Below are 26,772 nucleotides of genomic sequence, written 5' to 3'. Positions count from 1 at the left end.
GCCCAGGGCAGTGTGCTATGCTCACTACGTCTGCCCTGAGAGGAGACCAATGTCACCTGTTCTGCCAACAGGCTCAGCCAGCCACAGACCCAAGGGGGTCCTGCCTTGGTTCCCAGGATGCAGAAAACACAACCAGCACCTTCTCCTTCCCTCCACCACCTGACCAAAGCATGGCCACTGCTTCCGCAGATGAAAACCTCCCTGTGACAAACAGGGCTCACCCCAACTCCCCATTTGCAAACGTTTTTACATCTCTTTTATTAACTGCGGGGCCTTCTGAAGTCACTGAGAGGTTCACTTCATATATAAAGGATTTTCTTAGATTAAGGGCCTCAATGAAAGGCCTTTGAACACTCCAACTCCTTCCCATTTTCAGATGGTTTCACTGTGCACACATTAAAAATGCATGCAGGCAGCATGAGCCAATATTCCTTAACCTCCTGCCTCTCTTGCAAAACTTGGCTTCCAGGAAAAACATATATCTTGGGGAGACGAAAACACACGTGTCCCCCCATCACAGCTCACGTTGAGCACACGGAGCTCACAAGCACGAGGTGGACAAGGGCCGGAGCCCAGCGGACACCGGGACGTGCCATGGGCAGCAAGAACAGGCAGGGCTGCAGCAGGGAAGTGGAAAGGGAAAAAAAAGCTTTAAGGGAAAATAAATCCCGGTTTACTGGGCCCGGCAACAAGAAGCCCCATTGTCCTCCAGGGAGCCGAGTTCGCTGGAGAGAACCTGGAAAGAGTGAGAACTCGTGCTCCAGAGCACGGGAAAGCCTTTGCACAATACCCCAGTGAGACCCCGCTGCTCCTCCCTGCTACAGAATCCTCCCACCAACGTGGAGCATTTAGTGCCCCGTGAGGAGCAGGGTAAGGGCTTAGCGGGACAGGAGCGGGCTCTGTGGTGGGAGCTCCCCATGTCCTGGCTGTAAAATAAAGGCTCTCATTCAGCGACAGCCACGACAGGCAAGGAACACGGCGGTAACCTCTCCCTGGGAGCACTAACGGTCCTCCAGACAGAGCAGGAAAGGGTGAGAAACAACAGCAATTAAACATATTCCCCTCTCCTGAAGCAATGGACAATGCTACACAATGAGGATCTTTTCTGTGTCCCCACACACAAGAGCCCTGTGAGACAACAACGAAAACTCCAGGGAAAGAGAATTATAGCATTCCTGCAGGACCTGTGCTCCCAAACCAGGTCAGGGGCAGTGCTGCCAAGGCTGCCTGTGCCCAAGGAGCAGCAGGTCTCCAGTCCCACAAGCCAGGTGAACAAAGGCTTTTCTCCCCTCCCCATTTCTGAGACACACGCACAAAACTAAGGGATTTGCCCAGGGCCACGTACGGCACCTGAGGCAGAACACAGATCCTGCTCTCCCTTCCACACATCTTCCCTTCATGCATCACCTTCCTTCTGCGCATTTGCGTGCACAGAACCATCTTTCTTCCAAATGCCTTGAAGAGACAAAACCGTGGCTGTTTCTAGGAGGCACCAATAAGCCTCATAACATCAAGGGTTTGTTACATTGGGCACTACCCAAAAATAACCCAGCGTGGTGGTGGTGGCCCTGGCAACTACACACTGCTTCAGTTAGCGGGAAACGCCGTCTGTGCTCTTCACACAGCCTTGTGCAAGACAGAAACGAGGTTTGCTACCATAAGGGACCATTCCCTGCTCGGGGGACGCCAGCGATGAGCCGTGCTGCAGCAGGACGCTGCTGCCTGCAACTGCTGAAACCTGCATCATGGCTAGAACAGAGCAGGGGAGGACAGACACAGGGGCTGCAGCAGCTGCACCGGATCAAGCACAGCCCCAGCAGCGTGCTGCGAACACAGCATCGCATCAGAGATCGTTTTCTGCCATGTTTTGCTGCTTGTACCTTGTTTCTTGGAAGAAACACTCTGTCATCTCAACACAGCTATCCTGATAGCTATCTGATTTGCTCTGTGAAACAGGGCTTCTCTGACAAGGTTCACGTATCCAGGAATCAGTAAGACAGGAAGGATATTTTTTTCCGTCACTGAATACCATAAAAGATTGATTCCTTGATTTCTGTTTTTCTACCCTACCTGCCATGATTTTTTTTTTAAGGGAAGTAATAGGCTCAGGGATTTATTTCATTCTCAATTTGTGTGATCCCGATTCTTAGACCTCAAAAGAGGGGATGGAGCAGAGCCACGTTCATGCACCATCCCAACTGCACTCTATTTACCATGGTCCTGAGCACCATGCCTAAGCCAACGAGACTTTTCCATTTATTTCAATGGCAGCATCCTCATAGTGGGAGGGAAGGTCAGGGATCCCCAGCATCAGTGGGGACCCCAGCGAGCTGAGAGGCAGCAGTGGCTGCCGTGAGCAGCCCCTTTGGGGAGCCAGAGCTGCTGCTGGTTCCCACAGCTAAATTAACTCATCTGAGATCAGTTTCTGTCTTTGAGGCTTTTCTGGAGGTGTGGCAGGAAATCACCTAATCAAGAGGGAAGAACGGGCAGGGATGGACAAGGCGAGGGCTCTGCGCGCTCAGGGGCAGCGGTGATGGGAGCGGGCACCCCCCGAGGGGATTTTCCAGCTAAAGGAGCAACAGCGTTTCCTGTTCTTGCAGTGCTGGCAGTGGGGAGGAGCTGGGTTAATGAGCAGGAAAACAGGGTTAGAAGCAAAGACCCACTAAGCTCTGTGCTATTCTTGTGTCATTACGGTGCCAAAGGCTTCCAAGAGAAGGGATTTTAGTGGGAACTGTAAATGCTGTTTGTAAAATGAAGAAGCAAAAGCCACATAACCACAAGAACAGCAAAGCCTCCCTGCCCTGCATCCCAGCTATCGCCAGCCCTGACAGCAGGACAGCTCAGCAGAAGCAACAGGAATTCAGCCAAAGCCTTCCTAGGGCACAGCCTGCTCCTTCACCCTCTGCAGGACACCAGGACACCCCTGTCTGGAAGGGCTTTGCCAAGGCTGACACAGCAGAGCCTCTCCCAGTGATGCCCCGAGACTTAAACCCAGCCCTGGCAAAGGCACTGCAGCCTGTGTGTGGGTTCCCCCTCACCCCCCGCCTCCCAGTGCCTTGGATGTTCCTTTCTCTTAAAATAATAATCACTGCATTGCTCAGGGCTACCCTTAACAATAAATAGTCCTTAACTTAGAGCACGTCTTTATTCCTCAAACCTGAACCCCCGGATCTCCCCCCAGGTCCTGGTGGGATCTGTCAGGTTTGTGTTTAACAGATGGGAAGGCTCCGAGTTTGTTTTACACGTGAAAAGCTGTTTCCCTCCAGCAATATCAGTGCAGTTAAGGCAGTGAAAATAAGTTCAGACAGCGGAAACGGAGGCGTGGGGTGGTGGGCACGGGCAGCAGGGTGAGATGTGAGGGGGGCCCATCCACAGCACCCCCACAGCGTGGCTGCGGCTGTGCTGACCCCGGGACACAGCCAGAGCCCAGTGCCACAACACACCCTGCCACAACAGCCAGACACGCTCCGCAGGGCAAAGCAAATGTGTTCTACAGCTGAGGAAAAGAAACAACCCCCCAAAAAAGGAGGAAAGGTACTTGAGGCTGAGAACTCGTCCCAGTTGTGTCTGTGGTCTTAACAAGATGGTGCCAGATTAATAATGGAAACACACAGTAACAAGAAAAGCAATCGCAAACCAGTCTTGCAGGGAATTGAACAAAGGCCACGATAACAGCTCTGCTTAACAGGGCTGTCTGCTGGGTTCAATTCCTTCCCCATTGCTCCTTCCTCTACCAGAGCAGGAGCAGCCCCACAGCCGGGCAGCCCACATGGGGCACCGGGGCTGGGTCACTCCTTACCCCCCTCTGCCCGCGCAGCACTGATGCGCCTTTGTCAAGGCCAGGAAGACATTTCCCAGTGTCCAGTGACAGAAAGACCACCTGAATGAGGTGGGGACAGTGGGGTGACACCACAGGGTCAGGGCAAAGGGTGCTACTGGCTTTCCTGGGATCCCACTAAACCCACCCGCTGCCCCCCCAGCAGGCACATCACACACAGCTGATGACTTACTTTCTTTGTAAGCTATTCCTGAGCAGCCTGCAAGGTGCTTTTGCATGTACCCTGTTACAATTCAAAGGCATCCTTGATGTCTGTTTAACCTTAATATATGTAGCTTTTAAAGAGTCTGATGTGATTAAATACTAGAAATATGGATAGGGAGACTGAAAAACATCATTTAAAGCATCAGGTTGAAAAGGATCTTACCTAATTCCTTTGGTTTGAGCAATACTGTGGAAGGAGAGTCTGGATACTGCAGAGATCACCTGGAGAGAGAAAAAGATGCTGATGTGCTTACTGGTGATAGAGGAAGGTTTGGTGGGAACTTGAGGTACCACAGCCTGAACACCCATTGAAATGGGTGAGCTCCAGTGCCCAATCTGTGTCACAGGACAATGCCACCAGGGCTTGGGGGACACTGAGTGCAAACACTGCTTCTGGTTCTATTAATGAGCTTAAAAAACATTTAACCCTTGGTTTATAAACCTACCCCTTCAACAGCATTATCCGAGCAAACTTCAACCCACCACCCACAGAACACATCCAGACCTGCTCCAGTCGCTCTTTTATGCGACACTGAGAACCACTGAAAACCTTCTTACTTCTGTGTTTTATTACAAAAGGTTTATAGCTCCTTTCGTCTCTCCCACACAAAATGATCTTATTGAGGCCACGTGCCAAGACCGAAGGGTTCTGGCTTCGTGCGTTTCAGTACAGATACATCATCAGTTTGTCAGAGGTGAGCACGGACCATCGCCCTTCCCCGGCACAGAGCAGCCAGAAATGATTCAACAACGACGTGTTTCCATCAGCATCTCAAGCAGGATCAGCAAGACACCACCTCTCCCTGAAAGCTCCAATTCCTGGTGGAAGCTTTAATTGCTACACAGAATTCTCGATCATTTTTCAGTTCTCAACCACAAGGAGTGGGTTCAGCGCCTCACAGACCTCTTCTACTCTTGCCCAGATTCATCATTGCAAAGCTACATTGAAAAAACAAACCTATTATTTTTGGACTGGTTTCCCACCCACTGCACAAATAGAGATGTCTGGATGCAGGACACGAATAAAGGGCTTCCTGAGCGGTCTGGGCTGCCCAGGGCCCAGCCATGGGCACCTGAGCACCATGGAAGTTGCTGCTGAATGGGGCTGCCCTGCACCCAGCCCAGCCCAGAGGCACCCATCAGCGCTGCCTTCTTTAGGGACCTGTGCTGGGGGATGCTAAAGCACCTCCGCATGCAGCACCCAGGGGAGCAGGAGCCCCCAGTGCCCGACTTCATCCCTGGAGCTGCCGCTGGTACTTGAAGCTTTTCTCCATCCCACATTATTACCCCAGAGCATCAGAGCTGCACCAGGGATCCTCGTGCAAATCCTTCCCACTGCCAGAGGCACACAGGCACAGGCTTGTTTGGGGGATGGACACACACAGCTCCTCGGGACTGAGCAGCTCCTGCTGCAGCAGTTCCTGTGCCAAACCCCATCTTCTCCACCTCTTGCGACCTTCCTCACTCTGATTTCCCTGCTCCTTTACTGTGAGCTCCAGCTACGGCTGCCCCACGCGTGGTCCCAAAGCTGCGGCAGCAACAAAGAAACTGCCACAGTTTGGTATTTGGGGCTGACTTTCACATGGAGAACAGAGACGCTGAATTATTCAACAAGGCACACGGGACTGAACGTCAAAACTTGGCCAAGTTTCCCCCGGTATAAGATGTCACTAAGGGGAGCTCAGCACAGAAAGGAGCTTCAGAGCAAGAGGGAATTTTCCTTGCACCTGGGATGCTCTATTGCCCCTGTGCAATGCTTCTTGCAAGAGGCCTTCACCAAAGCATTCTTCCACATCTTTGAGATGTTGCCTCTGACATTTCCTGCTTAGCAGAGGATGGGGATGAAGGATTTCTTTAATTAGACAAAGCTCTACTTTTGCTACTGCTGTCATGAGCATATTTTGGCCAATTTCTCATTCTCAAAAGCCTATCTGGAGAGCTACCAGACCATCACCCCGGCACGCCTGATTTTATAGGGATGCCCTGGAGCCACTGATCACAGACCATAATTACTGTGCAGCTAGAGGAGGAACAGGAAACCTTCCCAAGCAGAAATTCAGAGCCACGAATGGAAACGCAATGAAGTTCCTCGTTTTACTGCAATCTAACAAAAGTGCAGCTCTCCTGGCACAAAGCTCCCAGCGACACTGCCACCTCCACGGGAGGTGTTAAGCAAACCTGGCTCTCTGAGTCCTTTTCACACCCCATCTCTCATGTGAGACTGTCTCTCGTGTGCCCTGGCTTTGAAGAGCATCAAGCAAAGATGTGGCTTCTGGCAACGTCACGTTTCAATGAGCAAACCCAAAGGGGCTGAGGAAGCCCTACCTGCAAACCACATCCCTGCTGTTGCTGAGGGCCACACTGTTGTTTTAGTCTGCATTTTTAAACAAGGTTGGCTTTGCCTTTAGAAATGACATGAACAGCAACAGGAAAAAGCAAGTTAAAACAGAGCCAGGAGTCAAAGAAATCAGGTCTCACTCCCCACATTGTCAGCAAACTTTAAACACCGTTCCATGCACGTTATTAAATCTCTGTGCTGCCGTCTCCCACCACTAAAATTCTCCCCAGTTAGGGAGAGGAGCTGGGACTCAGTTCATAAGCACCCAATAAAGGCTCCAGGGCTTGTCAAGGCAGAGCCATGGCATGGAGCATTGCGGAGCATTGCTGCCCGCCAGCGGTACCTGCACAGGCTGAGCCCAAACAGGGCGCAGAGGCTGGGGAGCCGCTGGCACCCCTGCTCCTGCTCCCACAGGGCTTAAAGCAGTCCCAGGGAAGTCCCAGGCTGACTGAACGAGGCTCTCCTGCGGTCTATTATTAGACTTCTGAAGCAAAAAATCGGTTTATGAATCAGATGGTTATACCGCAGGTTCTGACTTCCAGGGAAATCTCAGAGAAAAGCACGCTGCTCCCCAGGCCAACTGCTGCTGCTTTGTTCTTGCATGAAAAGCCCCAAGCACTGAACATCCCAGCACATCAAAGCCTGGGACTTGGTTCCAGCGACGAGGCAGCACACACCGCTGCGCTTCCCTCCTTGCCTCCCTATGCTCCAGCTCCCAGAGCAGTGCTCAGGTACAAGAGCAAAGCGACCCATTTTGAGGCTTGGACACAAAGAGCCTCCCTGAGCTTGGCACCTCCGAAAGCGCGGCTGGACAGCAACTGTCCCGGCATCAGGGAGTGCTTTTCCAACAGCTCCTCCCGCTAAGGCAGTAACCAAGTGCAACCCCAGCTCCTCTTACAGCTCCTGCGCTCCAGCCCCAGCCAGGGAAGTTCTTAAGCATGCATTCAAGGATAAGTAATCCTCTCAATTTCATCAGGATTAAACAACATTCTTAAAAGTAAGTCAATCCTTGCGTGTTTGCTAAACTGTGCCTCATTTTCCCAGCAAAGCAGCCCCTTATTTGCACAGAAACCCAATAACATTTCCTGCCACTCCTGGCTCCCTGTGTCGTTTCACACCCGCTGGCACCCGGGGTCCCTGATCTCATCTGAGGCTTTTCGTTCCTGCTGCAGTACAGGGACACATTAATACCACGAACACAGGCAGGACACTAAGTGGAGTTACAGCTCACTGGTTATTTATTCCTCTCCTTTCTCCTGGGGCCACCTGGAAAAGCGGAGTCTTTGATTCCCAAGGCAGATGGTATAAGCAAAGAGAAAAGATTTCTTGCTGTGGGGCATCAATTCTCTTCAGGTCTGTGCTGATTATTTCATCAGCTCAGGTCTTTGGCCTTCCCCTCTCAAAACTGCCTGGGAAGAAAGCAGAACCGAGGTTGCTGCATCCTGGAAGTGCTCCTGGAGCACACCGGCAGTAAGAGCTTCCAGATGTGCCAGTCCCTTGAACCAGCACTCGCGAAGGCTTCAAGGACTGAAACCACCTCATGGGTGAGCATCAGGTCAGTCAGTGGGGAGCGCTGGCGGCTCTCCCAGCCCCATCCACATGCAGCAATGTCCTGGGGGAGCACCCACTCTGCACTGGCAGGCAAGAGTGTTGGCAAAGCCACTGGAACGTGCTGCTTGGAAAAACTGCCTTTATCTGGGCATTTGTCTACCGAGAGGAGGAGGGCTGGGGGCTTAAACAACGGGGGCTTAATGCAGATTATTGCTGTTATTACTTCTTTGCCCATTTCTGAATGCAATTTCCTCCAAGAAAACTGCATTTAGCTTGAAAACATTACCCTGAAAGCTATAAATAACACCCTGCTGACAGCAAGATGCCACAAACAGAGCTATAAAGGCAGCAGTGCAGGCAATGCGCAGCCGACCTGCAAAGGACTAGTGGGAAATTTGAGTGGTTTCACTGTGAAAGGTGAGGGATGCCCTTCGCATTCCCGACCTTCCAGCTTGCCTTGTATGTTCGGACACGAGCTAAATCCAGCCACCAGCTGGGCACTGCCTGACCACCACAGGCATGAGGTGTGATCCGTGCGGGGAACCAACAGAACCAGACACGGAGCACCAGGACCTTGCCTGTGATTTTACGGGCTGAGCTGCAGAAGTCTTGTGGAGACCTTGATTTAAAAAGGCACCAAGCTCTGATCTGCATGGGAAAAAGAAAGAAAAGGGGGGGGAGAGAATCAAGTCTGGGCCTGGCCCTCCTCACATTCACCGGTCACTGCAAGAATCCTGGCTGAGGGGAGAGATGGGATAAACCAAACAAAGATATCCCCCCCACACCAGCACCTCCAGAAATCCAGCACTTTTCTTCTCCCTTACCAGGAACGCTTTGCTTTAGGAATTACACAATGGAAAATAAACTAAAGCAAAACAAAAAGCAAATGATTAAGGTTGCTGCTCTATTTCCCCCAGCGCTGTTTATTGCTGATGGCATCTGCTTGCATCTACAAAACTCTCAAACTCACTGCTTGCTTGAAAAAACAAACTACCCAAACCCAAACTAATACCTGCTTCTAATGAGGAGCTCAGCACAGCAGGAATAACACTGGGCAGAGGGCTCGAGCTGCCATCTCTGCACACACACTTCAGGGGGATGGAGGGCAAAGGTGGTTTCAGAACCTGAAATTATGTGGAGCAGTGTCCTGGTTTGCCCCTAAAGCCATGAAGAGCAAAAGAAACCCCCAGGCCTCCAGAATGGGCAGCACATGCGATTTGTGACTGCAGATGGGGCAGGCATGGGGCTCTGCCCTCAGCACACCAACAGCACGTAGTGTCCCCACGAGGAGTCCCCACACCTGAGCTTTGCTTTGGATTGGGCTTGCAATCAGAAAGCTGCAAGCCAGGGGAGCACAGAGTCACCTCTGCCTCCAGGAACCGCGGGGATTCCAGCCAAGGGCATTGCAAAAGTGCAGGATGCTGCAGGAGAGGATGCCCCTTCCCCTGGTACTGATTGGATTTGTTGAAACAGATGGAACAAACAGCTCGTCGGCTGCACAACACGGCTCTCCAGACCTGCTTCCCAGAAACTGGCTTAAGTCCGTATTAAGCTTAATCCTTCTTGATCAAGGCCTTGGATGCAAGCAAAAAATATTCCAGATTTTGCCGTACCTTTAAGTCCCCATTTCCACTCTGCCCTGAAACGGAGCTGGGCGGTCCGAGAAAAACATATGGAGACCACAAAGAGGCTTAGGGACATTTTGCAAGTGCAGGTTGCTCTGGTTGGAGCTTTAGATGCTCCACAGCCAGGGATAAGGAGAAATCACTCACACACCGGTGCCTGCCTGTTTCTACCCTCGACCTCCCTGTCTTGCACACCTAAACTGGAGGGATGTGTCCAAGCCCTCTGCTGCCTGACCCTGTGACTGGCATGAGCCGCTCGCACGCCTCAGTCACCTCTGGGTCTCCCTGCAGACACGGAAAGCAGCTATGTTACATTTCAGAAGCAAGACAGGGCTTTCCACCGCTAGTATTTTGACTGCAGAAACACCCTCAGTTCCTGCCGCTTTGTTACTCAAAGGATGGCTCTCAAAATAGCAAGCACCGACTTCCCCAAACCCATGATTGACTTGAAGCCTCAGCAGAGGCTTTCAAACAAGACTTGGCATCCAGAGCCCCCTCCCAGACCGGTTCCCGTACTCCCGAGGGGATGGCACCGGCTGTGCCATCAGATCACGACCTCTGACGCTCACAGCCACGTTTCTTCCAAGGCTTAATTCCATTATGCCAATTAATCTATTTACACCTGCAGAAAGGAGCCTGGCACTGACGGAGAAGCAATCCACAAAGCAGCTTCCAGAGACTCCGACAGCCAGGAACTACCTCCCTTCCTCGCACACAGTAACGGTGGATAAATATACCCACAAAGTGCTTTCATTTGACTACGTTAAATTTAGTCTCTGCTCTGCCTCTGCAGACAGCACATTTACTGCTGTGTGGGTGACTGAAACACACATCACTCACAGCACACTGCAAACTGGTGCATGAAGGAACTGCAGTGAAAGACACCCAGACACCGGCCCCCTTTGCGGGGTGCGCAAGGTCACAGCTCACAGATGACAGGGCAGAAGGGAAGCTGGGTGGATTTCCATGGTCACTACGGCACAGAGGGTGAGACAAGATGACCTAAGGGTCCCTCCAGACCTAACAAATCCATACAGCTGTAAAAAAATACAGTACAACAAAACATCGTAGGCCAGGTCTTGGCTGCCTCCAAGAAAAAAAAAGATAAGAGTCAGGCATGAGGTTTTCAGTCAAAGATTTAAGGAATGTGAATAGCTTTGCTGAAGATGCTCAGGCAGATTTCCCAGCTGGATGCTCCACCATGAGCTCACCTTCACTCTCAGGACCTGCAGCACATATCAGGATGGTTTAAACAGCAGGAAAAGCAAAGGTGAGCCCTGGCTCCACTGGAGCAGGGTGGGAAGCACCATGCAGAGCATTCACAACCCAGGGGAACACGGTCCCGATGCCCCAGCACAACCCCATTCAGTGTGTGGTGATGGGAGTTACATCAGCTCCTCAACGGTGCCGTGTGACGCTGAAAGTGTCACCAGCTGTTTATCTGCTGCTAAAATGTGTTTAAAAATTAATAGGAACAGATTGAGCAAGTGTGGAACACAGAAACCAGGAGCTTCGAGGAATTTCAACGCGCAACGCTAAAATCGCGCTGGCTGGAAAGAGCCAGCTCCATCCCCGGCACAGGAAGGAGATGCCAAAAATACACACCCATGAGCACACATTCATCCACAGAAAGGGAAGCACAGCTCCAGCCACCCCGCGCTCTTTCTTCCAGCCCTCTAGTCCGCCATCAGGGACAAAGAGCAGCCGGGTGGCACTGCGGTCGCTGGGGGCTGCAGGGGGAGGGAAAAATAAAGGGCTCCATCTCTGTGTTCATAGAGGCTCCCTTCAACACAGCCCACAGCCCGTGCTAAGGGCTCAGGCTGTGGACATACGTCACTGACAGAGGTCACCCGTTCTGTGGCAAGATGGATGTGAGCCCTTGACAACGAGAGAATGGCGAGGCCCCAGCACCATGTCGGGCATTTACCAATGGGCTAAAATGGGGGAAAAACCAGCAGAAAAGGAACAGGAATGACTGGTCCCCGAAAGGCAGGGCCGCGGAGCTCTGGACAGCATCATAAATAAAAGTTAACACCTAGAACTGCATCCCAAAGGCCACTCATGCAAATCTGAAGATGAGCTCAGAGCAACCATTACAGAAATAACTGCTGTTGTTAGGTAGAAGCTGGCGAGGAGCAGAGCTCCACAGGAAACTCCTCCCTGGAGCTCCTGTCCAGAACAGACAGACTGCAATAAAATGGGCTGTTTTCTGCCCAGTGAAGCTCCTGCAAAGGCCTGACAAGTATTTACTTATAGTAAGGAATGGAACAGGAAACTAATATTTGTTCTTAGCCAGCTCTCTTGATATTTCCTTATGGCAGTAGGGGCACTGAGAGCACATTTAACCTGGAGGTTGAAGTCCTACTGACTTCACCACAGCTAACAAGGAAAGCAGCTGAGGTTGCACTGTACACGGCATCATACACAGCACGAAACCCAGAAACCACCCAGGTCAGAGTGAGACCCTGCTCAGGTACCTCACGTGGGGCTCAGAAATGGCCACAAGCCCCGCACCATGAAAATCCAGGCTGCAGAAAACTTGGGAGTGGGACAACAAAAAGAGACAGCTTTGTGCTGGGACGGATCCCAACAGGAACGTTGGGTTTAGCCAATGAAAAAATTAAAAAGGCAGTTTTTCATTTGAATCCACAAACATTCAAACAAAACATTTTCCATTTTTGGACAAAAACACCCCAAAATGCCCCTGAAAATTGAGTTTTAATGACTTTTCCCCATCTGCTTTAAAGGATGTTCTTTGTTCAACGCATTTCTTTTCCACAACATGTTTTGCCCAGATGTAGATGATGTGCCTGGACTGCAGAAAAGAGCAATTGATAGCACCACCAAAAGATAACCAGCTCAGACTAACCCTCGCAAAAGGAAACCTTTCATTTCATGTCAGGTCCTCTGCACTGAGCTGCACCGGTATCACTTCATCAGCCCGCAGAGCAAACCAGTCCACAGGGATGGATCTGAAAGGTTTGAGTAATTCCACATCAAAATGAACACTACTTGGACGAGGCTTCCACCAAAGCATCAAGACAGAACAAGACAGGCTGCGAGAGGAAAGAGGGAAAATACATTCTTGTCAAAAAGGCATTCCCCTTAGGAGTACAACCTCCACAAAAGCGCTTATCCATGCGCACTCTGTTGGATTCCACGTTCCGCTCTTCTGAAACACATTGTGCCGGGTACCTGGATAATTATGCTCGACTTACCTAACAATTTCACATCCGCACGTGTGGCTTTAGAGGAGCAGAATCCCAGGTCTGAGCAAGGGAAGGGAAGAGACCGCTAGGCAATGGGTGTCTACTTATACATGTTCCCTGCTCTGAAAGTCCGCAAAAGAAACGTTGAAGCGAACTGTCCCTCGCGGGCTGTCAATGGGATTCCAGTGGCACGAGTGGTCAGCAATGAGGGAAGGGCCAGTGGGTGCCGGGGGACTCATCAGTTCAAGGACCACAGTGTGAGCTCCTGCACAGCACCAGCAGCGCGAGCGGGCTGGGATGGACACCTCACCCCAGCACAAGGGGAAATAAGCAATAATACAAATAAATAAATGAGAAGTGCAAGGTGTGAGCACGCAGCCATGGGGCTCTGCCTGCTCATCACCTGAGTTTGTATTTGGGACATAAACACTGAGCTCTCTGCTGCCCCACATGCCATTCTCCTCAAGCCCAAACCCAGTGTAAAGAAGCATGTTGGTAAGATATCAAGAGTGGAAACGGCACGCCCTGATGGGGAAAAGCTATGCAGAAGAAGGGACCAGAACTATATTAAACTGTACTAAAAAGCTGGCACAGAAATAAGTCCAAACATCTCTCCATAAAGCAGCTCAGCTCTCTGGGGCTCAGTTTAGCAGACATCCTTTCATTAGAGAGTCCCTGAAGATGACTCGAGCAGTTCCAATAAGGAACAGGTGGATAGAAAGGGAAGATTTTTTTCCCCCACTAAGATTACAGAAGGGCCTGAGACAGAAATAAGAGAAAACCTCCCAATCCAGGCCTTGGTTTCTGCCCAGCTCATTAACCCACACAGTGAGCACCAAGGTCTGGACTGGTCACAGGCTGAGAGCTCTTTCACTTGGAGGGTCACTGGACTCCAGGGTGGGTCATTCAGAGGGACAAGGGGTAGGCACATGAATCATGCAAATGAAAAAGCCTAAAGGGAAGGGGATGAAAAGCGGGGTTCCATGGCCAGCACAGCGGCACCTCCGCCCCATGTGCACCTCTAACGGAGCTGGCTGGCACATGGGGTGAAGGGCCTGATGCCTTTTACCACAGAAACCCCCAAACAGGAATGCGGCGGCTTGGAAGAAGCTTCCACCTGCACCGCCCTGGAGAAGGACCTTTCACATCTTCTGACTGGCTCCCCCCCAGCTGAGGGCAGGAATTGCCCTGTCCCACCACCCAGCAAGGAAGCAGCATCCTCCCTGTGGGCACCGGGGTGAGGCTCCCATGCCGTGGCTGATGCTTTTCCGCACCGAAGCGCTGCCAGTAACGACTCTTCCCAGGCCTCAGTCCTTCCCGCTAAACCTTGGGTCCGCTCCAGATCCATCACTGCTGTACATTATTCACCCTCATTATCATCAAGGTCTTGGTGTGCAAGCACAGACTGAGGTGCTGTAAAATGATCTGGTGTTTGTGTACCCACCAGCTTGCGCTGCGCTGCCACGGCCCCTTTCCACGACAGGTAACTCTGATTTCTCAAACACGGCACAAGCAGAGGGGCTGCTCCAACCATCACACAAATCCCCACACAGCAAAGAAGAGAGAGGACAAATGCCTGGAAAGCAGTGAGAATGAAATGGAAAGGATTATAGAAATAATCTAATGGGCTTCAGAAGACCACAACCAGCACCAGCACCATGGGCTGTCCAGCTACCGAGTAAGACAACATCAACCTCCACCCTAAGTTTCAACTCAAACATTAAACAATGATGTGACAGGGTCTTTGCTACAGCCAGAGACATTCCGGGTTTAACCCCCTTATGGTTTCTACCCACATCCCTGTCCCCAGGGCAGACGCTTAGACATGCTGCATTATCTAATCCCAAAGGTGACAGAAACAGGATGGAGATTTTAATAGTGACAATCACATCACACTTCAGCTTTTTCCACTTTGAATACGAAGAGAACAGGAGTTATGACTTGTAAAAAACTGCACTGTTAAAAATAACATTAAAAATGCAGCTATTTGGCCCTAAGGGCCACAGAGGAAGATGTTTCATTATCCAAGTCTAAGAACATAATTATTCTTTAATAATTTTTGCAATACAAAAGGGAAGTCTTTTGGCTCACTCTGCACTCCTAAAGCTGCACTTGAACAGGAACCCTGAGGTGAGCACCACTTGCCTGTCCATGCCACCTGGGATCCCAGCGATCCCCCGGAGCAGCCTCCCCCAGCTCACCCCCCTCCACATCCCACACATCTTTGAGCAGAGCACCAGCACTGTGCACCCCTGTGCAGGTGCCCAAAGCATCTCCTCTCCCACTCTGGGGAGATGCTCGTTACAGCCAAAAAAACAACACTATCATCAGCCTTTAGATCTGACAAGTTCAGCATCACACCGACAAGCTGTACCACCTTAACTGGGCTTCTCCAGGCACCGGGGCTGGCCTGCCAGAGCCCCCCAACAATGGGGTGGGTTTTGCTGCTGCTCTCATTCACGCCCATGTGCAGCCGGTGCCGGATCCAAGCAGCTCAAATCCAAGCCGTTCGCTTGGCACTAAAATCTGGTTTCCATAGAAACAGGTACATAGCACGTAGGAGCTAAATCTTATTTACTCAGTAAAAGAACAGGGCTTTCCAGGCTGTGATTTAGACCTAGGGGTAAGGGCAACATTACTGGGAATACAAAGATTTCATGGTGGCAAAAAAACGTGGCTTTTAAACAAACAATTTCACATCAATTATTATAATAGCAAGCTGACACTCGTCCTCTTGAAAAGGTCCCCAACACACTGGCTTTCCTCAGAAATACTTGAATTTGATTTTTTATTAAATGCCAGTGGGGTTTGGCAGATTGATTTCTTTCCTCTTCAACTGCTCCCCCCGTCAGAAATAATCCTGCTAACTAACAAGGAAATCTGCAGTTAGTTAATGACTGTAACTTGGGCATAGCCAGCACTTAAAGCAAGTGGCTTGACCTCAAGTCTAACGAGATACCCTCTAACTGTAAGCTCTCACTTGTTTGGCTCTCAGTTCTTCAGCAGATATATTTAGAGCAGAACTGGTGCAACGTGCACAAATCACTTCTCTCTCCTGTTATAAGTAGAGACAGGCACTGATCACCAGAGCAGCTTCACTGGGGTGAAATGCTGTGTTGTTTGCAGAACATTTCATTTTGGGTGCATCCCGTGTTCTCTGCTAAGAGGAACAGTTACTTGTGTACCCCCAAGCACAAGCACACACGATCTGTTAATGCTTTGAGCCGTAAGATTTATAAGTTGGAGATACCCTTAAAATGACTGTGCCTTGCCCTGAACAATTGCAGAGTTGGAATATGTATTATTTCGGATGAATAATACATGATGGTGATGTAAATCCAGCCCCAGCTGAGAAAGTGCTCTCCAGCAAGGAGCAGGGAGGTTTCGGGGACGCGCTGTGCTGTCTGGAGGTAACGTTCATCTCTTTGCTAACGAAGGGAGTTGCTGCCCTGGCACAGAAAAGGGGCTGCAAAACTCTAATTAATGGTATTCAAGCCCTGTGCACATCACTCCCCATGACAGCCCAAATCTCTTCCCCCCAGAGGCCAGCGGCAGCCCTTGCTACTGGGAACTGGGGTCGATTTAAAATAAATGAAGCACTTGCAAACATTTCCTTACCTGGGGATGGGGGGGAAGCAATTGCTTCGGGAAAGGTCACTGGATAAAGACGACCTGCACAACCTGGGCAAGGATTCTGTTTAATCCCCTTTAACAGGGCTCAGCCACGCTCCTGCCAAAGGCACAGATTTTGCTGAGTGTGGAGAACAGTGCGGGCTGCCCCGGAACAGCCTCGTCCCCACAGTCCCTGTGCCACATCGCACCCATGAACCCAGACCAGCTCCTCCTCAGGCCATGTCCCGCTGCGCTGGACCAGAATCCCCAGACCCCATCACAGCTCTGGACAGACATCACAAAGCCATTTTTCAGATGACTGTGGAAGGGAATTTTGAAGCCAGACTGACAGCATCTGATGGCTGCTCATTAGCAGAGCCTGCGATGACATTGCTCGTGGCTCTGCCAGGGTAATAAAGGAACGAGCCAGCAAACAAAGCAAAAATCAATATGGATGAGTGTAATATTTTTCATAATGTCTTTACTGTGCACAGCTTTCCTCACGCAGCTATTATTAGACACTTTCTCTTCATTTCGCAGGGAGTGAAGAGATGGGAATTGTTCTTATTCACAACTGCCACAGCAGACAGTCATACACTGATTTCATCATCCCTGAAGAGTTTATGAATTAAACCCAAATAAGACCAGACTAAGTCAAACATTCATCCTAACTGGTGGAGCCGGTTTCGCTGCTCATGGGCAGCTGGGGACATCCCTGCGGCACCAGGTCCTCCGAGCTGTGGAGCAGGAAACAGGCTGAGCCCCTGGACGCTCATGGTAGGAGGAAAGGAAGAAAAACTCCACTCAACAGGAAACTTTGCCAGCAAACACAGCAGAATCACATCCTTCCCACCAACATCCTTCCTATGAAAGCAGTGACCCCAAATGACTGGTGCCAAAGACAGGGTTTTGCACTGGATGTGAAGGCTCAAAGCCATAAGCAAAAGTGTGCTGTGCCACAGGGAACTGTGCTGGACACCGGGCAGACAGAGGAGAGATGGCTCATCCTGCCGCGAAAGAGGTGACACACAGCGAGGAGCAGGGCTGGCTTGAGGAAACACCAGGCTTCCACCATCAGCAACCTGGACGAGAGGCTGATACACTGGGCACCACCTCCCTGAAGCCAGGCTTCCCACACCCAGCAGTGCAGCACAGGGGGCTGGAGCCCTGGTTTTGGGGTGCTTTGCTCTGCCCTGGCATTATCAGTGGAACCACTCCAGTCTGCATTTACCCATTGCACAGCGGACGCTGCAGGATAAGCTCGGAAGCACCACAATTCCAGGCAGGAGCACTGCCCAGCAGACACCTCCCCATCCCTGCCGGGACTGCAAGGGATTGATGCCTCCCCACATCAACTGGGTACAGTGAAAATTACCTTAATTCCCTGCAGTGAACCGGCACCCGCCAAGGTCAGAGCAAGCTGCGCTTTGAGGCTCAGTGTGCGAAAAGCTCTTGGACACAAAGGTGAAGCACCAACAGCAGCACCTTTGCTGCACAGCAACAGGAGTTACCTGCCGCTGCCACCCTCCTCTGTCCCCGGTGTCACCTCCTGACAGCCCCACTCCACTGCTCGGGCTGCTCTCTGGCCCGGTGCAGTAAGAGCAATGCTTTCACAAGGTCCTCAGTCTGTTAGCATCACCCCCTGTCAAAGGACACTGGACCCTAAATGGCACCTGCTGGATGCAGAAAGGGCTCTTACACATTAATGTCCTCTTGTCCTGCTGCTGCCAGCACAGTGCTGGGCTGAGCTCACCTCCAAAGCAAGCCTGAGGCTGCTGAGCCCCAGCCCTGCTGCAGCCGGGTGCCAGCCAGCACCAGAGCCTCGCCAGAGCCACAAACACCAACACACCTTGCTGCTGCCTGGTCACTGTGCTCTGCCCCACTAACGGTGCAGCTGATGGCTTCAAAGGGCAGGGGAATCACTGCTTTTATGTGCAACCAGGTGGGTTTTGATACCTCTACCTGGGCTGTTGAACATAATAAGGGACAAAAGGAAAATAAATGATTCCTCTGTGGCTTTGCTCTTGGTGAGTAAGCAGAAGCCATTGATTAAAAATGAGAAACGAGAAGAGGAAGTAGCTCTCTGCTTCATAAACAGCTTGAGATACAATGGTTTATACTTTACATAAACTTAAACAGAGGAATAAATAGCCTCCTCCTGGATACTGGCCTAAGCAAAACGATGGCAGGATGGAGGCAGCGCTGCAGGGCTGGACCATCTGCACTTAGCAGGGACGATAAGACCTAAATGAGGGCAGATGAGGAGATTTTACCTGTCTCAGAAGTAGTTGGGCTCAGCGCGAGGCTCCCGGCCCAGCTCAGGCCTTGGCAGGGGAAGATGCAGCACAGGAAGCAAACAGCACAGACGGAGCAGAGCATGGCAGTGGGAAACGTGTACAAACACCACCAGGGCTGCCGCAACAGTGAGGTGTGTACAGCTGCAGAACAGCCCCAGCACAGAGCTGGGGGAGTGCCCGTGCTCCTCCATAGGTGCAAACCTGGGCTAGAAGGAAATGACATCTTCAGGAGCATTCTGCATAGCAGCAGGTCCCACATGAACCCTGCCCAGTCCTGCACTGTTGCTGCCGGTACGTCTCACCTCCAAACACGTCACAGCCATTAACGAATCCCCACAAAACCCCTGGGACCTCTCAGTGCCATTCTTCAGATGGAAAAACTCACAGTCAAAGACGTTGATCAATTTGGCCAAGGGGAGGAACGAGCGGATGGTGCCGGGAGCCCCAAGGCAGGGAGGGAGCTGAGCATGCCCCGGGCAGCCAAGAAAAACCGAGCTGTATTTACAGCAAACAGCAGGTATAAAAGCACGGAGCCACGGCACAGCGCAGCTCTGTACAAAGGGGAGTGGGGCTTATACAGAGCCCTGTGTTGAAGTAATATTTATCCTACCGAGCACTCATGGGATGGTGCGAGGCACCGCGGGCTCTGCCACCAGCGTAACCATGGCCGTGCCGCACTGAAGTGGGCAGCTCGGGCCAGGCAAAGAGGGAAGAAAAGCTCAAGGACAAGATCCCTGGTAAAGGGATTTTCTCCTGCACCCTCGTCCAGATCCCCACCGGGAAAACATGAGCGAGTTAATTCACTGCACCATCGGGTCCGTGGGGTAGCGAGTAGCAGAGGCTGAAGAGCACTTGCTTTTGGCAATGCAACCTCCACCACTGTGCCAACCACTTGAGCCTTGCACCGCGGCCGGGATCTTGGAGGTGTTATTGTTGGAGACAGCAGAATAAATCTCCAAGGGTATCACGGAAGAAAGGGAGGAATCAAACCCCATTTAACTCTTTGGGAGTGAAAAAACAGTATGGAAAATACACTTGAGGATGCAGAGCATAGCGGGGCTCCCTCCTCCCCTTGCTTCCCCAGCAAAATGTGCACAAACACATCCTGTGGCCGGGGCTTTTCATCCGCTGCCAAGGAGATAAAGCGAATTCCTGCTGCTCGGGCGGTGCGAGGCCGCTCCAGCCCCGGCCGGAGCCGAGGAGGGCTGGAAACGTGCCCTTCCTTCGAGGGGACACGGGGTCCTGCCACCACCCCCCGCAGCACGGGGCAAGGGGCAACAGCCACTTCGCAGAGCTTCAGGCACAACCTCAAACCATCGCTCCTCCAGGTGGGCCATGGGGAAATGACTCGGTTTATCCCAGCAGCAGCCTGGCGCAGCTGCTGCGTGTCCACACAACACACACCCATCTGTCCACGCTTCCTTAAGCTCCAACCCAACATCTGGACAGGGGAACCGAGCAGCTAAAGGACTTCCAGAATGGTACAACCTGGCTCCCAGCACAGCGCAGGAGATGAAGGGGAAGTTTCCCTTCTAGCTCCTAGTGTTTCTGCACACACTGGCAGCAGCTTTCTCCATTTGCTATCAACAGCATCCAGCAAGCGCGGCGAGGAGCTACGACAAGGTTTGCCCATAGAGGTTTCCGCATCCATCTCCACAGCATCAAATCAAACCATCTGAAACCCCAGCTGAACGGTGCACTTCCTCATTTCCAAACCTCCCTCTAGCACTTCTGCACATCAGTGGCCCCAGAGAGTGCCCAGCGGCACTCACAGCATTAGCTGCTCACACCACGCAAACACTCCCAGTGCTGAGGCTGCAAGTCCAAACAACCTGAAATTTCCAAAAGCATCGGTGGTTTCACAGCCTGAGGCGAATCCTCAGAGTTCTGCTCTACCTTTGAAGCGCTGAAGCAGCACTCATCTCCAAAAAACCCAGCGTGGGGCTTGTTTCCTTAAATCTCAAGCCATTGCAGACCCTTATCTTCCAAAAAGCTTAGACCTGTTCATTTTTTAATCCCTGTACTAAGGATACAACTGTATTTTAGCAGCTGGATCTTTTCCCCAGCCGAAAACCCCTTCCCAAAGTGCATCCCACAAAATCCCTGGCATCAGTGCTCGCCCAGCCCTGCATCCATAGGCAGAAGAACAGCACCACAAAAAAGCTGCATCAGCAACACCGTGGTACAGGGCTGCTGCTCGACTACTTTAATTTCCCACACTCACACAGCTCCTTGGGAACTGATTTATAAGTACAGTACAAAACCTCATTGGAATCAAAACTAATTTATAGACTCGAGAGAAACAAATTGACATTTTCTAGATCACACACCATAGCTGTAAATCAATTTCCATTGTGTGCCCCTGGTGCAAGCTGCTTCCAGCCTCTGTAAATAAATGCCAAGGGTAATGAGTTCTGAAACAACCAGCCTGAAAGTAACATGGAAAATGACAGTCACTGAAAAATCCTCACAATGCCAAGAAGCCCAACTGCAGATTAAAATGATTACCCAAATCCAAGTGACGAGGTGGAGGAGGCCAAGGAGCTGAGCAAGGAGCTGATTTTGCGCCTTTTGTCTGCTTTAGCTCCCTCCTCCAAAGCCAGGGAGGATGCTGAGTCCTCTTCTCATTAGCGACTGCTCCCCCATAATAACAATAATAATAAATAATGATGATGATAAGAAGAATAATAATAGATAATCACTGCTGGAGGAGGGTGAGTTGTGCCCCTGCACGGGTAATGAACCTCAAAGAGATCTCAGTAAGGCAGGAGGGAACAATTGCAGCCCTGTGCAAGGAAGGGCTTTTACATGGACAGAGGAGCTGCAAAGAGCCACACAACCCCCTAATACACTCATTAGCACACCATGGGGTCAATGAGCAAATTGCAAACTGTCACTTCCTGGGGGATAACTGTCTCCTCCAGCTGCAGTTGTGCAAGTCAGAGTCTGAAGATGCCCTTCACCATCACCTTTGCTTTGGGAAGAGGCAGGAGATGGGTGCAACCCAGGTCCAGGTTTTGTACTGAGCAAGAGAGGAGGTCTTGGACAAACCTGCAGATCACCTAGGATGAGCGTGCACCCATCACGCGTGAGTTCCTGTGTTCTGTCAGCTCTGCTGCAGACCTGGCTGTCATGGAGCAAGATGCTTTCCATGCCATCTGCTCTGTGATTCTGAAGGCTCAACTCCACAGGGAGAGGCAAGACTCTTTGTTCATCAGACCTGAGGGAGTTCACAGGCTTCTCAGGGCATCTCTCCTGGTCCTCAAGCATCAGTTGAGCTGAGCCGGAGCAGCCCCTGCCCTCTGGTTGCTTCCTTGGCAGGGATCCACTGTTCACATGAAGCTTTAGGATGCTCGAGGACGAAAGGTGAGGGATCTCAGCAGGGTCAGCAGCTAGTGCATCTCCCTAGGCCCTGCCGAGCACCCAAACAACCCCTGATAAAGAGTGGTGCTCCGACCATTGAAATCACTTGATGTATAAAAGAAATCTGAATTTATGTAATAGAAATGCTAATTCAGCCCTGAGGCCATTCTCCTGTACGTGCCCAGGAGCCTCCCAGCACACATGTGCTTCAGAGGTGAGTTACTCAGAAAATAAGAGCGAAGCTAATTACTGGTCCCAGTGCTCTAAAGCTTTTGTTACGGTTCAGAAGGAAAAGAAACAAAAAAGACCAATGCAGAAAGAACTGGAGTGCCTCATATTTGTCTTCCGTTAAGAAAAGCCTGGCTAAGATGGATCTGCACTCAGCGAAACGAAAGGCAAGGCCGGGTCCCATCTGTCCCTGTCTGCAGCAGACGTGCCGTGTCCACGTGTCCATGGCAGGGAGGGGGATGCTGATTGAGGCGATGGGGGAGCCAGGGCACCCTGAGCCACCCTGGGTCCTCACACCTTGGCCCTCCCAGCCCCAGCTCACCCCTGGGGATGGGTGCCCGGAATTTATAAAATAGTGATGTGTGGAGAATTAGGAGACTCTCTGGGAATGAGACAGGCTTCTCGAAACAGGCGCACAGTGATGGTGGTGGGTTATCACCAGCACTGGTCCCTGTCCAGAGACACTGCACAGCCTGGAGGCAGCCCTTGCAACACACAAGTTCATCATCTCTTGCCACAGGCAATGGGGATGGAGCTCCCTGTGCTCACCCTCCTGCTGGGGAAACGCAGCACCCAGGGTCGGGGCAGCAGAAACCAAACTGGGCTGCAGAACAAAGTTTGCAGCTAACAGCTCGACAGGGTTGATTCGTGCTTCCCAGCTACAAAGAGATGTCCCTGTTTGCCAAGTATTTCACCTTGGCTTGGCAAAGAACCATCAACCAAAGGCACCTAAGTCACGAAACCTCACCATAAAAGCCTTGGCACTGAGTAAAAGCAATATTTAGGTGTCCTGCTCAAAGAGGGACTGAGAGAGAGATGGAAACTCCATATGACTGCTTCATATATCCAACAGCTTTATATACTTAGCCGTCTGCAAAGGGAAACGTGCGGCTGCCGAGAACAACGGCAGCAGTTCCTGACACCGCGCCGTGCCCTGGGAGAGCTGCTGGCAGGAAAAGGCCTTTGCCCAGCGAGCCCACGAGGGAGCCACGGCCACGGTCCCGGCACGCACCGAGCCACGCGGCGCCTGGAGCGCCAGCCCCGTGCAGCCCTGTAGAGCAGCAATCCCACTGCTCTGGAGCCTCACTGCCACCCAGGCACCCCGCATCGCTCTGGAGGAGCACAGAGGGATTGATGGCTCCAGCAGCACTGATCCAAACTGCTGGAGCTCGAGCAGAACGATCCCCCTGAACACACAGTGATGCTCTACAGTACGCATGTAACATCCCAGCACAGGTGTGAGGGATTTGTGTAACACACCCGTGTGCGTACGGAGGGGAGGACACTTCCCTCTGTGGCACTATGGGACAGCCTGACACATCACCGAGGTTCAGCTGTGGGGCAGGAGGACACACATTAACTTGCATTACGATTTTCTGTCTGGTTTAAATACTGATAAAATAGTAACATTGATTTCTATAATGTTTTTATTCAAAAACTACTGTGCCGACACTCGCATGTCTGAATGAAGGAGAAACCCAGGTCTATGCAAAGTCAAGTGAAAAGGAGACAGTCTCCTTGTGACTGACAAGATAAAGCCTCCAGATGATTGACAGGACAAAAGACTTTTGTTTTCAGTTGATAGGCAATGCAGTCATTCTCTTTAGATGGCATCTTTTCTCCCCGGGTCTTCCTCGAAAAGCACAAACCACAGAGAAACCCCGTACTGAGCTGTATCGATCCCTGCCCAGCCAGGGGCGTGAAAGCCCTTCACCACCATGTCCACTATGGGCCGCAACCCAAAGAACCCAAGTAAATCCAATATAATCCTGAGAGCCATTCCTGCTCCCGCAACAGGCACAGTTGCTGAGCAAATGGGCAGCAGCAACATTGCTGGTGGAACATCAAATCCTTACATTCTGGGTAAAGGGAGCCTTCCCTGACAGCAAATCCTGCCTTCCCTCACAGCAAACCCTATCACATCCCTGACCATTTTCCTCTTTTCCTGAGCTCCTGCCCACACCAGATTCCCTTCCCCAGCAAAAATAAATTCAATGCACAGTGGTGACAAATTCATGTCAGATGTGCTGTGCTGACCGGCATCTTGGAGGGAATGGGGTTTAGCCCTGATGGAGCAGCCAGGATGCTCCATGGGACAGCAGATCAGGGAAGGAGAGGGTGACCCCGGCCAGGTTTGCTCTCACTGCTCCCCTCTGTGCAGTTCCAGCTCTCAGAAGAGCCCCAGCCACAGGTTAGATGTGATTTTCACTGAAGGAAAGGCAGATTGTGAAAACAAGGAAATCCATCTTCTCCAAAATGCACTTTTCAGACAAAACAATTGGCTGCACTTCAGCCAAATTTAGGAGTGTTTTCAGTTAACAGCTTGTTTGGGGAAACAGATAAATAAATAGATCAATAAATTAATAAGATGAGCAGCCCCAAGCTGCTGGTGCCGTTCTGCCCTGATGTGACCCGCTGGCTGCCGGCACTGTTATGACAGTGAGCAAGATGCTTTGCTCTCTTGAGAGTGCATGAGGCAGTCCAGGCAGGGGGCAGGTCCCCGGCACAGATAACCCACACATCTGCTGTTTATGGCAGAATTTGGGAATAACCCAGAGTCATTTACCAGCAAATCAAAGTGCAAATAGAAGCAATCAGGAGCATCTGCCCTGTTTCTTGGCAAAGCCCCACCAGGCAAAGGTGATGAAGGGATGGGACAGACCCATTCGACTCCCGGAAGCCAAACCTGACCATCACAGCACATACACATGCAGAAAATACATCTGTGCAGGTCTGTCACAAACATCCCTGTGTCCCACAGAGCCCGTTCTATTGAGTCACCATCCAGTTGACCCCAACAAGAAGCAGAAAACATCTTTCTTTGCCAGCAGCAAACCCCAGCAAGCCAGAGGTAGAACTGCACGATCAGCTTTCTGTGGTAGAATCACAGCTGCAGCCCAGATACAGCCGCCTCCTTAAAAGTAATAGCAATCTATATGTGAGAACAGAAACATCATGCCTTGCCTGTGAATAATGACTTAAGACACCAGGAAAAATACCCCACACATGTTAAATGCCACGGCTGTGAGACCAGCTCGCATCTGTTTTCTGCCGTCGTTGCTCCTCGTTTCCCTGGCTTTCCTGAGTTCATACATATTTAAAAATGCCAATAGCTCCATTACCCCTCACTTCTTATAACACTGGAAGATTAGAGTCCATAAGGGAGAGAAAAGAAAAGAAAGCATCATGGGGAAGAATGTCACCCTGGCGCTAGAACAGCATTTACCCCAATCCCCTGTCTGAAGCGGTTTTCCCTGGAGGGGCTGCCTGGGCGGGAGCAGGGACAGGGCTCGGCTTCCTCTGCAGCCGCTGCTCTCAATGTCCCCCTTGTTCTCCCAGCAGCATCGGGCTGGAAAACTATGAATTATGAACCGGAGCTGACACGCTCCTTCACAGCACAGCAATGGGGGGAAAGATACCCCAGCTCGCTCTGGCAGTGGAGATGCAACTGCAGAGGTGGGCACTGGGCACACAGGGGTGTTTTGGGTGGGTTTTTTTGGGCACTTCCCTCCCTGCACACACCCATCTCTGACTGAACTTTCAGCCCCACAAGTCCATATCCTCAATTACCAACTCTTCAGCCCCAGATCTCTATGCAGGAGCCACAAAGCTTCACGGCACAGCAGCTAAAACATTAAAGCAATAAATATTTGCATGTTTATATAAATCTTCACATAAATATTTTGCTCACAACCTGCACTGATTTGTTTTCCTTTCCCCTCCCTTCTTGCTTCACTTCCACACTATTGATGTGGGGATATTTTCTTGCATTACAGGAACAGTTTTCCCTCTCAGAAGGAAGCGGATGAAGAGTCAGCGCCAGCCGTGAGCGTGCCGACAGCCGCACCACGAGAGCTGAATCCTTCCAAAGGCTGAAGAAGGACAATTTCAAGTGACCTCATCATAACTTCAGCCTTATTTCATTCCCCTGATGCAGGGACAGGTTGAGAGCAGCCGGTGAAGCTCGCTGGGGGTGAAGCTGCTCTCCATGAGGTTCCTCATGGGTTCGTGGGTGCGCAGCAGCAGCTGATTGGGATTTATCTGAACATTTCTACAGTGCCACTACTACAAAGCTCTGTTCTTCACCCTGCCTAGGTGGGGACCTCCATACACCAGAGCTCCTCTCCCAGCCCCACAAAGCACCTTTGCTAGCTCTCAGGAGTTGTGATGGACTTGCAATGACAAGTACCCAAGTCACTAACGAGCTTACACTGGAAATCTTGCACATATACCTTGCCTGTGGGGCTCCTGCTGGATGGGTGCAGGCTGTACGGACAGCAAGGCTTGAGGACACCCACAAGGCTGGCGATGCTGAAAATCATGACAGTAAATGGCAGCACCCACCTGTGCATCACCCCTGGCCCAGGGCACAGAGCGAGCTCCTCACACAGGGTGACAAAGGCGGACATCAGGGTAGCAAAGCAGCATTGCAGAGGAGCAATCACCAGGTCCACCTCCAGACCAAGAAGTAGGGATGGAAGCAAAGCACAAGCACTGCTATAGCAAG

At 51.3% G+C, this 26,772-nt stretch overlaps 1 protein-coding gene across 7 annotated transcripts in view; it reads right to left on the bottom strand.

Annotated features, from left to right (window-relative positions):
* Positions 1 to 26,772, bottom strand: part of VAV2 (vav guanine nucleotide exchange factor 2) — a 103,754-nt gene that overhangs the window by 39,045 nt on the left and 37,937 nt on the right. For all 7 annotated transcript variants that reach the window (XM_057409174.1, XM_057409167.1, XM_057409168.1 and 4 more), the window contains exon 3: positions 4,206 to 4,264. In XM_057409174.1, the coding sequence (XP_057265157.1) occupies positions 4,206 to 4,264 (59 nt within the window). The remainder of the gene's footprint in view (positions 1 to 4,205; positions 4,265 to 26,772) is intronic.

This window comes from Pezoporus wallicus, unplaced genomic scaffold (genome assembly GCF_028554395.1).
Source record: "Pezoporus wallicus isolate ANWC-B61680 ecotype Strahan unplaced genomic scaffold, APGP_CSIRO_Pwel_v1 contig_8341, whole genome shotgun sequence".
In the NCBI taxonomy this organism is placed as follows: Eukaryota; Metazoa; Chordata; class Aves; order Psittaciformes; family Psittacidae; genus Pezoporus; species Pezoporus wallicus.
The sequence above is the reverse complement of the archived record's forward strand: the minus strand, read 5'-3'. Positions and strand labels throughout refer to the sequence as shown.